At 41.4% G+C, this 17,858-nt stretch overlaps 1 protein-coding gene across 3 annotated transcripts in view; it reads right to left on the reverse strand.

Annotated features, from left to right (window-relative positions):
• The window catches only part of mcm3 (minichromosome maintenance complex component 3), a 111,418-nt gene that overhangs the window by 90,575 nt on the left and 2,985 nt on the right, over positions 1–17,858 (reverse strand). For all 3 annotated transcript variants that reach the window (XM_064341053.1, XM_064341055.1, XM_064341056.1), the window contains exons 3-5: positions 8,765–8,973; positions 7,535–7,665; positions 3,951–4,189 (exon numbers count right to left, since the gene is read on the reverse strand). In XM_064341053.1, coding sequence (XP_064197123.1) covers positions 3,951–4,189; positions 7,535–7,665; positions 8,765–8,973 — 579 coding nt within the window. The remainder of the gene's footprint in view (positions 1–3,950; positions 4,190–7,534; positions 7,666–8,764; positions 8,974–17,858) is intronic.

Below are 17,858 nucleotides of genomic sequence, written 5' to 3' on the forward strand. Positions count from 1 at the left end.
CAGCAGAGATGGTGCTTGAAAACTGAAATTTCCATGACAACAGTTACAAAGAAGTAGCAACTATGCACACCTGGGACCTCATCGCCACTGATGGCCTTTCAATTTTCATACATGGCCTAGGGCACCAATGTTCTGCTCTAGGCAAGTCAGGGATTCGAGCAAGGCAGAAATAAAAATCAAACAGTATATTCAGCAAAGCGAGTGTGCTTTTATTTATTTTTTTAGTGCGGTCTGTAACTAACTAACAACTCAAAAACTCAAAAGTTTAATTCATTTTAATGTACTGGCTTGAATGTACGGATTTCTTTTTTAGAACTGAACTGTCGAAGACTAACTCTGACCTCTCATTTGACATCTCAGATCAGTTTCCAGAACAGCACTTTCTCATTTGCGTAATATTGTGCAAATCGTCCTCGTCTTAGCCAGAATGATGTAGATGCACTGATCCACACCTTTATGTGTCTGGACAACTGAAATTCTCCGTTTACTGATATACCAAACAGTAGACTAAATAAGTTGCAGCTCATTCAACACGTAGCAGCCAGGTTACTAACTGAACACGACACCTGTTCCAAGATCACTGCATTGGCCGCCAGCCAAACAGCAGATCCACAAGGTAGGAATGACCACATACAAGTCCTTAAATGGGGGAGGAGCATCCTACTTTGAAGACTTACTCTTACCCCTTTTCCACCAAGGCATTTCGAGGGCCGGTTCGGAGCCGGTGCCTAATCTCGAACCAGTTCGTTGCGTTTCAACAGCAAAAGAACCGGCTCTCAGCCAGGAAAACTGGTTCCAAAACGGCACCAACACTTGGCTGGTCTAGAACCAAAAACCGCTTACGTCAGGGGCTGGGGCGGGATTATCATGACCAACAAAGACCAACTAAAACTTTGTGACCACCAGGTAGAGTGAGAGCACCTATTATCGACCACCTTCGTTCAACAGACAGGAAAACGTAAACTTATTTGCAACTACATATGAAATAGGTGAAGTATCGGTAACAACCTATACCTAGTTATGTAGAAAAAAAATGTCCTTGTTGTCCTCCAGTGGTTATTTTTTCAGTACTTTTGCTATTTTTTTCTGTGCCCGCAAATAAGTCAGAGGTGGTCCAGCGCTAGCTTTTGGTTGCTAAGGGGACGTGTATCGACCACCCCATATAAATGAATGGGACTTGACATAAATTTGCTAGCATACTGTTTAAGTGTCCTGTCTTGCATATTTGAGGTTAATATGAGAAAGAGTGGTCGCTATCAGCACGTTTAGGAATCCGTACATATTCACTGTTGAAACCCAAGTCACAGGACGCAAAATAGCTGTTAGGAAAGCAGTTTGGAACGGAGTGTGGCACAGTGGGTAAGGAACTGCGCTTGTAACCGAAAGGTCGCAGGTTCGATTCCCGGGTAAGGACACTGCCGTTGTACCCTTGAGCAAGGTACTTAACCTGCATTGCTTCAGTATATATCCAGCTGTATAAATGGATACAATGTAAAGTGCTATGTAAAAAAAGTTGTGTAAGTCGCTCTGGATAAGAGCGTCTGCTAAATGCCTGTAATGTAATGTAAAAAGTTTGAAATTAGGAAGCAATGCCCGTGCCATTCGATTTAATTGGTCACAATGAGATAATTCAGAGCGTGTTGCTTGTCTTAAAGTTGATATAGTAAATAAGGCAGTAATAATATAACTACATGTATATGTATGAAGTTGGTTTTTTACATTTAGACAGTTTATTATCTGTATTTTTACAGGACATACATTTTAATAGGTAGCAATGTTGATGGGAAAGTGGAGACGTATACAGACGTATACAGTGACGCAATGACGTGGCTCTCTAGCCCGTGGAAAAGCAAATTGGTTCTTAGAAGGTTTGCAAGTTGAACCAACTGCGAATCAGAACTAGGTTCACGTTGGTGGACAGGTGGTATCTGAAAGGGAGAGACTACTGGTGGCTCCCATGTACCACCTCAAAGCTGAAGGTCTCAAATCTGTTACCTGGTATGTTCCCCGGTTGTGGAACTCCCTTTTATATTTTATCAGAAATGCAGAACTACTTTCATTTAGTTCAGTGTTTTTTTTATCTACTACACTTAATGTTTTTACACTTAATTGTTCAGCAGTCTGGGATACTTGGTGTGAAGAGTGATATATAGAAATTAAATTTAGTGACTTGGTGAGCAGAGTTGAATGAAAACTGTTTATTTGAGGCTCTGAAATACAGTCCACAGGCACCCGTGGGGGTTCCAAACCCTGGGCTAAGTGCACATCGTCCTGCTGAAGTGACAGCCACAGTCAACACTGGCACTGTCTGGATTCAATCTAAGGTCTAGAGGCTCATACATGCAACGCAGCACAGCGGCTTAACCAAATTAGCTATCCAGCCGCTCAAACAGAAATTTTTTAGATGCAAAGTACCTCATGGACCTAGCTAGTAACGCACTCACTCGCATTTAGCAGTCTGAAGACTCTCCACAAGGGAGAGCTATTAACATTCAGGTAGCTGAAATTTGAGGGTGTATAAGAGTGGTGCTTCACATCACTGACAATGTGTCCTTGTTTTCATGTTCTTACGTACTCCTTCCCCCCCCCCCCCCTCGTCTGGACTAACACATGTACTTTCCGGGGCAAAAGGGAAGAGTCGCCTGCTGCTGGGAGCCAGCGGCGGCTTCCCCATTGGTTAATCAAACTGTCTGTCTCAGTGTGCCGGTTCTCCCTCCGCCCCCCGCCCCAACACTCCCTATGTTCCTGTTACAATCAATAATGGAGGAGCAAGTGGAATCATCAATTAGGTTGACATGAAAAGTAGCCATGTGTCGGCCTTGGGACCTCTCATGGTATCACCAGACACGAGAATTATTTTTTTAAGCAAACACATCAACAGTTATTGGGCAAAACGCGTTTTTACTTATTGCGGCGCCCCCCAGTGGTCAAATGACTCACGTTATTTTGCACATCCTCAGGAAGGGATACTGAGTCTATGTACCAAGATTGGTGTCGATACATCAAAGCATTACTGAAATATGAGCTCACTTCCTGTTTGGCGACTTCGCTGCTGATTTCAATTAGCTGTGACAGACTTTCGAAAATCAAACACTTTCGAAAATCAAAAATCCATCTGATAACTTTTGTTGAGGCTTTTGTTGAACATCATCTGTGACAAATTTGGTGAAGATTGTGAAGATTGGACAAAATTTGTGGCCTGTGAAAAATTTGTTAACTTTTTCAGAAAATCCAGTATGACGGAAGATCAAATATGGCAGAAATTGAACTCCAACCTCGTTTTTTTTAAATCGGGCATACGGCTCAAAACTTACATGCATAAACGTACTTCCACCTTTGACCCATTGGTGGCGTTTAAGCGCTCGAGGTGGAAACATGAATCTTTGTGAAAAGAATCATGGGACCGTCCCCAATCAGTGTGCCAAATTTCAAAACTTTTTACCATACGGTTCTAGGGGCTGCCATAGACACCCTAGCCAGAAGAAAAAGATAATGACGACGATGATGATGACGATGACGATGACGATGATGATGAATAAGAAAAGGTAGAAACACAATGGGTGCCCTACGCAGCTTCGCTGCTTGGCCCCCAATTGTATATAATTCCAGCAATTAAGACCCCTGTGATTCAAGTCCATTTTATCATTAAATTGTCAGCACAGAACACAAGATTTGATTAAATTCCAGGGATGTGTCTATGGGACATATATTCTTTATGACATACACAGCTACTACTTGACTTCATGCATTCCCATTTCTGACATAATACAGCATTGGAGGTTAAAATTAAATGGTCCCTTAATACATAAAACAAGGAAAACTAGGACGAATTACCAGCTTGTTACAATTCAGGAGTTGCAATCATTTTTGGAATGAAAACCAGAATACACAGGGGTCTTCTAGACTGAGTGCGCACCCATTCAGTAGAACAGGCAGATGGTCTGCTGTACCTGAATGTGCCGGAGGTAAACCCGCCCTTCTTCCCAGGCAAGCACTGGAAGGTGCCGATGACCTGCACCCGATCGCCGGGTTTGACCTCGTCAACAAGGTCATTATCAAGGATGACGTCGACAGAGCGGGGCAGCTGGCCGGCTGGGGCCTTCTCAGGCATCTCCTGGACAGTGATTGTCTGGTGGTCCTTGTAGATGGACAGCCCAAACTCTGTCTCAAGAGGGTTGTTGTCCTCATCCTGAAGACAAGCGAAGAAATGCTTAAGCTCTCCTTCCTGCATTATGTAAAGTTGCGTTAATATAGTTTTGCTGCAGAACAGCCCCTCAAAGCTTTAAGTAACTTCATATCTCCCAAAGAAATGCATAGCTGTCGTAAAATATCCTATCACAAAATGGTACAAAATTAAAACACACAACAGTTGTTAAGTATGGAGGAATATTTCGGACAAAATTAAATAAATAAATACATCATGAAATGTGAGCATAAATAATTAAATTACATGTCTCTCCTCCAGGCAATCACACCAGACATCCTCCCTTTTGTCACCTCCCTCGTGAACTCCTCCCTATCTTCTGGATGTTTCCCCTCATCCTTCAAGAGGGCCCACATCACCCCGCTCCTGAAGAAACCCACACTAGATCCTTTAGTCATTCAGAACTACCGCTCGGTATCTCTCCTCCCTTTCCTATCCAAAACACTTGAACGTGCTGCATCTAACCAGCTCTCTGCTTTCTTCTCTCACAACAACTTGCTTGATCCCCACCAGTCTGGCTTCAGGCCTGGCCACTCGACCGAGACTGCACTCCTCTCGGTCAGTGAGTCACTCCATGCCGCACGAGCAGCCTCCCTCTCCTCTGTCCTGATTCTTCTAGACCTCTCCGCTGCATTTGACACTGTGGAGCTTTCTATCCTCCTGTCCTCCCTGGCAGCAACAGGGATCTGCGGCACAGTCCTTGACTGGATTGAGTCTTACCTCTCTGACCGTTCCTTCCAGGTTGCCTGGGCGGGTAAGGTATCACCACCCAATCCCCTCGCCACCGGAGTTCCCCAGGGCTCAGTCCTCGGTCCCCTTCTCTTCTCCTTGTACACCAGATCCCTTGGCCCTGTAATATCTGCCCATGGCTTGTCCTATCACTCCTATGCCGACGACACGCAACTCTTTCTCTCCTTCTCCCCATCGGACACACAGGCCCCTGCCCGCATCTCCGCTTGCCTGAGGGACATACAGAGCTGGATGGACAATCACCACCTGAAGCTCAACCCGGGAAAGACGGAGCTAATCTTTATTCCTGCTCTATCCTCTCCCCTCCTCGACTTTTCCATTTCCCTAGGGGACACCTTAGTGACATCATCACCCTGTGCCAAGAATCTCGGAGTGGTGATGGACAACAGGCTGTCCCTCTCCAAGAACATCGCAGCAGTAAGCCGGGCATGCAGATTTTTCCTGTATAACATCCGCAGAATCCGCCCCTCTCTCACCACCTACTCAACCCAGCTCCTGGTCCAAGCAATGGTTCTATCCCGCCTGGACTACTGCAACTCTCTTCTGGCTGGACTACCGGCATCTGCCAGCACACCCCTGCAACTCATTCAGAATGCTGCGGCTCGTCTGGTCTTCAACCTCCCCAGACACTCCCACGTCACTCCCCTGCTCACTACCCTCCACTGGCTGCCTGTTATAGCTCGCATCAAATTTAAAACATTGGTCCTAGCATACCAGGCAGTCAAGGGATCAGCCCCAGCATACCTCCACCAGATATTCAAACCCTACATGCCAGCCAGATCCCTCCTACATGCCCCACGATGGTGGAATGACCTCCCTGTGGAGGTCAGAACAGCTGAGACACTGACCCATTTCAAACGACGACTGAAGACTCACCTCTTCAGGCTGCACCTCTCCCCATCCCTCCCTACCCCCCTGTAAATGACTGTAAACTTAGGGTTGTAACTAGGCAGCTGTTTCGTAGGTGACTTAGGTGCATTAACTGTCTTAACTTCTTGTATTTTTTCCATAGACTGCGTTGTTGCCGTTCTCGTTGTTATCGTTAATCAGTTTAACCTTCAGGGTCCAAGTTGAACTATGCGGTTGTTCCCTGCACTTGGACCGGTACTTCTCTCTAGGGGTTTCGTCATACTTGTTCCTGGTTATGGTTATACACTTAGTTGTACGTCGCTCTGGATAAGAGCGTCTGCCAAATGCCTGTAATGTAATGTAATGCATGCAAGTACGTATGTATTTATTTATTTAATTATTTATTTATTTCAGTGACGCTACGTGTGCGACATGAAATAAGGCTTGAAATGAAAACAGTCACTTTCATCCATCAAAGTTGGGAGGGCAGGCTCTAGCGAGTACTGTTTTTTGATTGGTGCATCGACTTCACTCGATTGTTCATGCCTAATTCAACATGGCTGTGCTGGAGGTATGTTGTTGGAGCTAATAACCGTGCTACCTGTGCTGCTGAATAAAAGAAGCAACACATTTGAATTTCTGATATGTAGCAAGGAAGGAAGGAACATAGGGCGCGGGAACATCAGGCTGAGCTAGCATAAGGATGATGCCTGAAAAAGGTAGCTTAGCACACTGAAAAGCTAGCTCGGGACCACTGAAATTACCTTGAACAGAGGTGTGTTCAAATTCAGCGAACACAGGCAAACGCTCGTGGTGAACACAAACACAAAGCTAACGGAAAAAAGTTTGAAATAGTTTGCAAACATTCGCTGAATTTGAACACACCTCAGGAGTAGTGGAGTGAATAGATAGTACATTTACAAAAGATGATTATGGAGTTGATTCTACAGAGACCTGAGAGGAATTCAGTGCCTCTTTAATCAAATTAGCCGCGTCACGGAGTAATTGTGGGCAACTTTTTCTGCTTGTCATGACCGCCCGCTCGCACAACATAGTGTGCTACTGCGCTTTGCTTGCCTTTGGAATCCTATCGTTCATCGCTGGATTGCTGTAGACTGTAGCCACTAGAGGCAGGTCTCTCAGAAATACTCAACCCATTACTAAGCCTCCTGTGCTTTGTGTACTCGCTAGAGCCCGCCCTCCCAACTTTGATGGATGAAAGTGCCGGTTTAATTTCAAGCCTTATTTCACGTAGCACGTAGCGTCATTGAAATAAATAATTAAATAAACATACGTATATTTCGTGCCACATTTAATTATTTATGCTCACATTTCATGATGTATTTATTTATTTCATGATGTATTTATTTTATTTTGTCCGGAATATTCCTCCATAGTTAAGAACAGCATCTAAAAAACTAGCATTACAGTAATAAGGATACTTATAGTAAACACAGCATCCCAATACTCTGGTTTGGAGTGTAAAAGTAAACAAGCACTGTCAAAGCTAAACCCCAGGGTTTATAATTGCACCCCTTGTTAAACTTTTTTTCCCCACCAAGAACCTTCACTGTAACAATAAAACACAATTCGATTTTTGTATATAAAGATATTATCGTTATCGTAAGCTTTTTCATACTTTTCACTTGAAAGCAATCCAGTTTTATCAGTTATAGCCATCATGCTAGTTAGTATCACGTTTCCAGAGTCAGGGTTAATAAATGTGCAAACCTTAGTAGGGTAGATGGCACTGGATGGGAAGGCATCCAGGGAGGTCATATCAGCGTACTTTCGCTCCATGGTCTTCTTGGTAGCGGGACAGTAGTGGACACTACGCACCACTTTGGGACATACCAGTGAGCCTATAAGCAAATATGCTATTACCACAAAGATGCACTCAGTTTAAGGTCCAAATCCACCTGACCATTTGGCCCCAAAAAGACTTATGAACAACTTAGACAGTTGCATGTATGCACCTTACTGATGAAGTTAATACCTCATTAAAGCAAAACCTATCAGACCCTGTTTTCCAGTCAAGCTTTTTATATAGATCTTACAAACACCTATTCTCTGAAATTACTGTGCGTAACATTTAGAAGAACTTCACTACATGCACACAAGGCTAAAATGTTACAAGGACGCTGACACTTCTAAAGGTCAGCAAGCAAAACCTTTGAAGAAGCACTGAAACAAAAAATTGCCACCAACAAGATTATGACTGCCAGACAACAGATCAGCAGCACGATTACCATCACTTTCTCTTAAACATTACAACTGTGGTCAACTCCCCAAAAATCCTTCCTTATGTGGAACAGCGAACAACAGGCCCAATCTTGGTTTCAGATATGCTAAATTTTCATGCAAGCTGAGCAACCACCAAATCCCCCAAGGTTTGTATGTTGCAGCTGTGTAAGAGTGAGGTTTTTCTTAATTCTGCCAACATCCAACATGCATGTTAAACTTGATGCTTTTGAAATACCTATTATATTCACGAACATAATGGCACTCAGACTTCTCGAAATGTTTACTTCGGTGAAACAACTTTCAGAATTACCCATAAAGGTTTTAGAGGCCAATTATTATAATTAGACAATTTTATAATTAAAGTCAGCAATTCCTTCTAAGACTGAAAAATGTTTTTTTAATAAAGCAAACTACAATGTAACAGGAAATCTGACCAAATTCAGATTTGGCTGATGAATCAGGAAACACTGATTTCTCAGACCCTCCACATCTCAAACAGAGGCAAAGGATTTGGTGTGTCATAACAACAGAAAAGAAGATTTGTGGTCTTAGAAAGCTGATAGCAGGAAGGAATATATAGCAATAAAAGCCCAAAAATGAAGAGGCCCAAAAGAAATTTGGGGTATGTAAATGAAAAAAAACAAATCCCGACATCATTTCAATAGCTAAACAAAAATTATGGATAAAGTCTGGTAGGCCTACAGTGCAGACACTCACATTTGGTGACAATGCCCTCAACACAGACCATGCTGCCCAGCAAGTGAGAGGTGAGGGTGCGGGGGGTGACATGCTTGTTGCCAAAGCTGCCCTCCAGGCCAATGAAGAACTCCTCGTGTTGCTTGGCATATGTGGCATCCACTGAAGCCACCAGGTCCTTCAGGGCTCGCTGAAAGGCCAACAGCTCCTCAAATGATCTGTTCAGCAGCCTGATTACCACAGGAATATAGGTATTCAGTGTGTTACATACAGAAATGCTTTACAGACATTTAAAACAGAATGAAACATTAAAATGCATCAGATAGTAATATTTAACATTACTATATTATACTAAATATTATATTTAACATTATATTTATTAACCTCTTAAGGCACAAGCCAAATTTTGCCAATGCTTGCCCATTTAGGGGGTACCCTATTTAAAGCTTTATAACTCCAGACGTGAACACCACAGAGACTTGAAAAATGGCTTAAATGAAGCAAGACATTTGTACAATTTACAATACTAACACAGATTAGTTTATATTCATAATCTTGGAAGAAATAAAGTGCCACAAATGCAATTGTTTTGACAAAAAATCCAAAATAAATTTGCACTTTAAGTTTGCAATGAAATACTGCGAGATTGAATATATGCAGGAGGTTAAACTATACATGTGCTAGGTCAAAAACTTCTTGACCACAAGTTCATAAAATCTAAGGGTGGATATGTAGAACTACTATAGATGTATGAAGCAAAAACTAAGCAGTGTACCCAGCATCTCCAAATCTATCCAAAATGTCTAAATTATGCATTGCTGTAAATCATAACATATCCATGTATTTCACTACAAATCAACTGTTTTGACTCAAGAAAATCACTGTTGCATAATTTTCAAATGGGAATTACAAGCTTTCAGTCAGTACAGTGGTCTAAAATAGCTAGGTGTCCAGAAACATATCCAAAATCTCTCCAAAATTGAATAAAATGTTTTTTGTCCATTATAAAGCATATAAATGAGCCCCTTATGAGGGTTTAAGATGAAACATTGCTATCAGATTAAAAAAATAATGCAAAAACATTGTCACACAATGCGGTACAGTACCTAAATGTGTAATAATTAACTCGTGTGTATTTCTATACTCTGTACTCTCGTATGTTTTCTTGTATGGGGATGAGACAACATGAAAACAATTTTCACCCGTCCACCACGTTTTGGCAATGTTCCAGCTCTGACGTCATCACTGTTGCGTGCTTCACAAAAACTATTACACTTCCGTCTAACGCTTACATTACAGTGTGAAATATTTACATTATATAACACCACTAACCTATTTAAAAATACTCAATTTCAAAAAGAACGTATATAACCGAAATATTTTGAACGATAATACTTACATAGCAATGGTGAAATCTCCTCTATGTTCAGTAGATAGAGACAGAGAGACAGTATCAATTATATTGTTCTATTCGTTTCTGTTTTGCTCCAGAAAACGATGTCAGCTAGGTCTATCAGCAAACATATGGCTTAGCTATGTTCAGAAGTCCTCAATAATAATAGTATTTTCCAAGAAATTATGAAATATCCTTGAACATGTTTCGTTAGGTGCATCGTATTTGTCTGCTAACAGAGTGTGATTGCGTAAGTGAATGCTATGCTAAGAATATTTTCTGTTACGCTGACCTATAAAACGCTATTCCGAAAGCAGAATTAGACATGTTATACATCGTTAGAAAGCTTATACTCTCGCCTACCGAATAAATGAATTGTAAATCTAGTCAGACTGTACTAAAAAGGGCGACGACGCCGTAAACAGGTGTGGTGTTACGCACAGCTATTTTGGAAGATACCCAGGCGTCACAGATGCGCCTATATTTCCCAAACGGATTGTCCAAGACAATATATGACCACGCAGTCTCAAAAGGGACATCTCTACACGTAAAACCAACAGTAAGGTTTTATATTTATTCAATATTTAGTCCCAGATATTGACTGTAGAATGACATGGTATCATTTTTAAAAACTTTTTCTCGTTTATTTCGTTATTCAGTGAGCAGCGTTTTCACTGCTGTATAGGCATATCTTAGGGCTATTTTCGGGTTTATCTTGTTGCTATGACGGAATACGATTTTTTAGTGGTGAAAGAATATTTTTATGAATGCCAAGATAGACAATATTGTCCATTATGTCAAGGGTGGGGGGTGTTTTTTAGATGAGACTGCAGGGAGGGGGTGTGTGTTAAATGAACGACGGGAGCGACAATGGTGGGGCTGCGAAACTCCGTTTTCGGCATAGTTGTCATGTATCGTCTACTAATGAAACTGAAACAACGCGTTTCTGTTTTCATCTCACACTTTGGTTGCAGTAGCACCGAATGTTTGAGTTTAGTAATTTAGGCACGCGGGCGTGCCCACCACTAGGGGCTGTGCGCTAAGAGGTTAAGTATGCTAACATTAAGTGGTGTCTGAGATTTCTTGCCTTGTTCTCAACATTTCCCCTTTTCCCGCAGCCAGGCTCCTGACGGGTACCCGGAAGAGGGACCATATTAGCCCTATTCTGGCCTCTCTCCACTGGCTACCAGTGCGGTTTAGAATTGATTTTAAGGTTCTCCTGTCTGTCTTTAAAGCCCTAAATGGGCAGGCTCCCTCTTACATCACAGACCTCTTAACCCCTTATTCCACCTCCAGGTCCCTCAGGTCGTCTGACTTGGGGCTCCTGGCTGTCCCACGATCAAAACTTAAATTCAGGGGTGACCGCGCCTTTGCTGTTGCAGCCCCTAGACTATGAAACAGCATCCCCCTCTCAATTAGATCCGGCCCCTCCATTGATTCCTTCAAGTCCAGGCTCAAAACAAAACTTTTATTCTTTAGCGTTTGGATCTTCCTGATGTGGTTTGATTTGTGCCTATGCGCTGTGGGTATTGATGCTTATGTGGGTGTTCTGTTTTTACCTGCCTGTTTTGTTTTGGACAGCACTTTGGTCAACGTGGTTGTATTTAAACGTACTTTATAAATAAATTTGGCTTGACTTGAAGAATCATGAAATTCAAAAATGGACATTGATTAGTGGTCAGGTTACTCATGTTTATAAACATACAATCTGGAATAATGTTCTAAATAAACCACAAAGCTAAAAGATATTTCCCAGCAAGCACATGTTCATTGGACCAACAATGGTTAATCACCATATTGGCTGACGGTCATCTACTGCTAACACTGGCACAATGTTGGAATGTTACCCTTGCCCAACAGTCACATAGTAATCATGAGCCAGTAAGAGAATTCTACCCAACTGGCAGGTATTCATAGGTACAACATTTAAATTTTTTCCGACTAGCCAATGTTAACAATTTTTGGTATTAAATTTAGCAGCTGCAGCAAACACATCAGGAAAGTCTTACACAACAATGTACTCATTCAGAAATCATGCCAGTCATTATTGCACATAAAGACTATTGCAGTTGGCTTACTGTGGCATGTGTGAAGATACTGTGTAAGCTACCAGAGCTGATTTAGGTTTGCCATAACAGAGTGGTTGGTGTTTTGTGCAATTAGCAAAACCCCCTACAGATTCTTAAACTGACAAACAGGGAGGGCAGGCCACATCATGGCATATAGGATAGCATATACTGACACCAAACAATGGGCATTTAAAGGGGAATTGCACTAGATTCATTTTAAACACACGTCCCTGCTTCTCACGACTGATATTGTCCTTCTAATGAATGTGTCGCACTTCATTTATTAATTAGTTATTTCATTTAAAATGTCTAACGTTAGAAACAAAGACCTATTTTTTTTAGCGCAAGTCCACATAGTAGTATGGTTTCCGGTTTTTTCTTCTTCTTTGATTTCGTTTTGCGGCAAAATCGAGAAGAGGCGAAGCAAAACATTCCGTTAAGTTAGCATTGAAATCGAACAAACTAACGTCTGCTATCTTTTGTTTGATGCAATATCGTGTAATAATGAGGTGCATTGTACCCGGTTGTTATAATTCCCTCATTAAACTTGCCTTGAAAGGACATTTTCATAGTTTTCTACACGATGCAACTTTGTGCCAGACATGGCTGGATGTAATCTATTTTATGTACTTTGTACTTTCTTTGTTCCTATTGTTTTTATTTATGTAAAGCACACTGGGTTGCCTCTGTGTATGAAGTGTGCTATAGAAATACATTTTGTTTGATTGATTGATCAGACACCCCAACACAACAGCCGAAGAAGTTCGCAAACGAGGACTAAGGGTATGCAGCGACCACTTTGAAGCCACCGACTACCAAGGTGACCGTCTCAAGCCTGGAGCTGTACCCACCGTTTTCCCATCATTGGTCGAACCGCTCGAGGTAGGCATTAAGCAGGCTGGCTAAAGCTATCGCGTCTGTCTGTGATACATAGGATGTCCACGGTAAGTTAGACAGCTTGCTGGCTGTTGTTATAGGGTTGCCACCATCCATTTATTTTGTCCTCAGACATTTTCGGTTTCACTAGCTAGTAGTAATACAACACTATTTCTACGACCAACCTAGTGTTAGTCTGCAGGTACGCCCACATCAAAAGTCACGCAATGATATGTATCCTCGATTTCGACACTAAACTGCCTGGATCTACGTCCTGCATTTGTAAAGGAAAGCAACAAAACAGCGTAAAATATTAACATAATGAAATAACTAATCAAAAAATGAAGGGCGACACATTCATTAGAAGGACAATATCAGTCATGAGAAGCAGGGACGTCTGTTTACAATGAGTCTAACGTGGAGTTTGATGTTGAATGGGCTTATATTGGATGGGGGGGGGTTTTGCTTAAACGGGTATATAATATCTAAATATTGAAGCAAGCAACCTTTGTTGTACGTCGCTCTGGATAAGAGCATCTGCCAAATGCCTGTAAAGTAATGTAACCTAAAAACTGTCTGGGGTGTACACAAAAGCCCGGGTAGGTGTGAAAATGACCCCAGAAGTGTTATAAAGTGAAATTCCCCTTTAACTAGTGCTATGAAGTGCATGCAGGCATGTGCAAAGACATAGGCTGCGTCCCAAATCACTCCCTATTCCCTATATAGTGAACTACTTTTGGCATCAGCCATTTTGTAATGTGTCCCATCTGAGAAACAAAAATGTAGCACACTAGTGAACTACTTCCGCCCCACAATGCACTGCAAAATGTAGGGTACAAGCACTGTACACTATCCGGTAGCCCAAAATCCCACGATACACTGCGGTAGGGCTTTACGGTTTTGTTTCAACAAAGATGGCGGTTGGAACAAGCGAGCGGTAGCTAATTGTATAAAGGCAAATTGTCCATAGTTATGTCAAATCATAAATTATATTTGCATATTCCATACAAAAGTGTCACCAATTTTCGTTAGTGCCAAGTGTAACGTTAACAGTTTTTCTCTGTAGATCTGTTTGCTAGCTAAGCTAGCTAATCTCAGGTAGCAGCGCAACTCAAGCAAAATGTCATTTTCAGTCCCTGATAAAAAGATTTTTGAATGGTATATTGCTCTACATTTGGTCGATGCCAATATTAATGAAAATTTAACTGAGAATTTCATATATACACGTACAGATTACGTTCAAAAAATATTTTATCAGGGACCGAAGACAACGTCGGTTTGTCGCCACATCAACAACGAACGCAACTTCCGATATTCAAAAGATTGTAGTGGCGCAGGGTGATGACAACATTGTCCCAAAGCAAACCTTCATTCTGCTGCTCAGTCCCTATGTAGTGTGCTACATATTTTCCATTATATAGGGAATAGTGAATGAGTGAACAAGTGAGTAATTTGGGACACAGCCATAGTTCTAGTTTATTCAAATTTAGCAATACATCCAAGTTAGGCTTCACTAATTGGCGCAAATTCTGAAAGGCTCCATGGGCTACAAATATTAACCCAGAGGGTCATTATTCCTTCCGGTGTATCGGCTACTTTTACAAGTTATATTTGCTTTCAAGAAAATCTTTTATATTTTAGTTACAAGTTTGCTATGGAGTTGATATCCATATGTTAACAGATAATGCCAGTGTTTCCCAAATAATGAATTTATCTGGGTGACCCACCCAAGTAGATTTGCCCCGGTATTTAGTTGGTGATTTCTATAAGAAGCACGCTATAGTTTTGTATTCACTATTTTTTCTTTCAAATGTCCAAATGTCATACAGCTGACAGTTTGCAAGAAAGTTGCCCCTCCCCCTCTTGTAGCCAGCACATTAAGGCTGTCAAAAGTGCCATGAAATTGAGTTAGAATATTAGCTTTTGTAATTAGTTAGAGTTTGAATATATTCGAATATCATTTGCCTATAATTCACAAAAATAAGCTGCTTATTGTCGGGCGCAATATGCACGTGACGCTCCCTCCAAACCGGCCTGCGTGTTATTTTCCACAAGCGAGCAGCAGAATAGAGGACATCGGTGAACTTTCATACTAGGTTACTACATCTGGGGCCTCATTTATAAAACGTATTTTAGATCATCTTTGTGGCGCGTACGTAGAAAATCACGTCAAAGTAGTGATTTATAAAATTTCAACATTACTCGATTTGACCGTGGAAACGGTTGTGGCTCCACGTCAGGTCTTCACTTCGCGTATGCACGCAAGTTAATTTTAGAAATGAGCCCCCTGCAGTTTCTATAGCCTAATGCGCAAATGAATAAAGCGCATTCTCGTGGATGTAATTTGCCACAATTCGCCATTTATAAATCACAATAATAGGGAAATGATTGTTTATAGGAAATCCCTGTTTATTTCTTAACACAAAAACTATTCAAACGGCTAATACCTGTAGCCTAAAACAACATAAATTACTTACTCTGTTTGGTTTGTTTAACTTCTTTCATCATCCAATTTTATCAAAATCTTCAGAACAGAAAGGAAACATAGCCTGCCATGGGAACATTATTTAGCCTAAATTGTTAGCTGACCAGATCTGTTGAACGTAATGAAAAAAAGAGACTGGCTCGCGAGGCTAGCTGACCAGTAACGTTAGGTGTCCATGGAGCTGAAAGTATCACCGGAGGTTATTGGCAAGGAAAACCAGACGATCCACTTGCTCTGGATCCAGGGCACAACTTTTTTGTTGACAGAGGAAGTAACGTTAGCACCGGAAATTAACTTAGCGTGCATGAACCTGATTCGCCGCATTAAATTAAAGCCTGTATATTCATGTTAATTGCAAAACGCAGAATCAAAAACTAATATTCGAATGCTCAAATTTAGGTTCGAACTTAAAAAATAAAAAAAAGATTTTCGAATACTTTTCGAACTTCGAATATTTTTTGACAGCCCTACAGCACATGTAGGACAAAGACACATCACTGCGATAATGCGAACATAATTTGAAGGACAGTAGTGCAACCATAGCTGTGCCAGGTAACAAAATGTTATAAGTTGTTCAAAATCAGTAAAATTTAGCCGTTATGAAGTTTCCTCCAAAAATGGTTTGCCCTAAGCAAAACTGCAAAGTTATCAACATTATTGGGACATTATTATTATTTAGCGCTGCAGTCCATACCAACTGTGTGCAAAGAACTGTGTGCAAAGTACGCAGTTAGGCAACAGATACGGAGCCTGTCATGTTTGCGGTGGCTACTCCATAGGCCTCAGAAGTCCTGTCGTCATTCCCTTCGGGTTCATCAGCATTTTCGAGACTTCTGGTTCAAAAAATAGACGCCCCTATGGGACAAATGAATGGCGATTTCCGAATTCCTTTAAAATAAATTATGACATTTGGACGTTTTTTTGTATATGAAAAAATAATGCTTTTTACCTATTTTTTATAATCTAGAAAAATTCTGTGTCATTTTAAAAAGCCCATTGCTTAGTCGAGAAATGTGTCCGGATAAAAACATCTAAGTTTTAAACGCCAGCTTAAATCACAGACTGTGACAGGGACGGTTATGTGAAAATCCATTCATTTTTTCCCCATAGAGAAATTTCCCTTTGAACCGGAATTCCACATATGGGCAAGGTTTTTCCTCTGCATTACATCAGACTTCTGAGGCCTATATAGGCAGGGGTATATTTCTAATTAAATGGAAAGATGGGCAGTGGCGAGGATAAAACCATAGACATATATACATAGACACCGCATTGACCGCTTCGGCCCCTTGCTGCGATATGTCAACGCCGCTGCCATATTGGACCAGGCAAGACTGGCCTGAAAACAAATACAAGTCTACGGGGGAGCTGCGGTTTTTCTGGATAAAAAGCACTATAACATTTACATTTCTCAACCGATTTCAATGAGTCGTTTTTATAATCAAGGGTTTATGATCTACGTGGAGTACAAAAAAAGTTTTATCTCCAGTTACTTAGAATCTCGATAGTTAGGCTATATTCGCTGCTAGACGCTCAAGAGAGGAGTGTGTATCAACGTTAGGATAGGTTCTTAGAAGGTTTTCAAGTTGAACCAACTGCGAACCGGCACTAGCACCAGCCCAGAACAAGAACTAGGTTCACGTTGGTGGAAAGGGGGTATCTAAAAGGGAGAGACTACTGGTGGTCATTTAGACAGTTTATTATGTGTATTTTTACAGGACTTACATTTTAATAGGTAATAATGTCCAGTTCTCTCTGATAAATACGAAGCAAATACACTAGCGGTTAAAGTGGTCGATACACTTCAAAGTGCTACATAAATAAATGAAGCCAATTTTTTTGCTTTGCTTGCTAGATACATGCTGCAGTTGGGAATCAAACCTGGGTCTCACAGGTGGCAGGTAGAAATTCTACCACTCAGCTAACCATACAATAACTGCTAACCTTTGGCAAAACATTTAGTGGTCATGAAAATGTATTCAGATTTAGCCTACTGATGATGCATTCACCACATAAATCATGACACACTGCTCTCCCCCACATGAAAGTACATAAACTGCTTTTAATAATAAAAAGTATCGGTATCCGTATCGATATCGGCGATTCTGGCCCGGTATTACTTGGTATCGGATCGAAACCAAATTTTGCGGTATCGCCCACCCCTACTTGGCAGTTTTCTCGAAAGGAATGATGGGATTTTTCCCGGTCGATCAAACAGAGCGCGCATCCGGGTTTTTTACCCATAGGTCTGGCTGTGTCCCAAATCGCAAACTTCCATGCTCCACACTACCG

This window comes from Anguilla rostrata, chromosome 6 (genome assembly GCF_018555375.3).
Source record: "Anguilla rostrata isolate EN2019 chromosome 6, ASM1855537v3, whole genome shotgun sequence".
In the NCBI taxonomy this organism is placed as follows: Eukaryota; Metazoa; Chordata; class Actinopteri; order Anguilliformes; family Anguillidae; genus Anguilla; species Anguilla rostrata.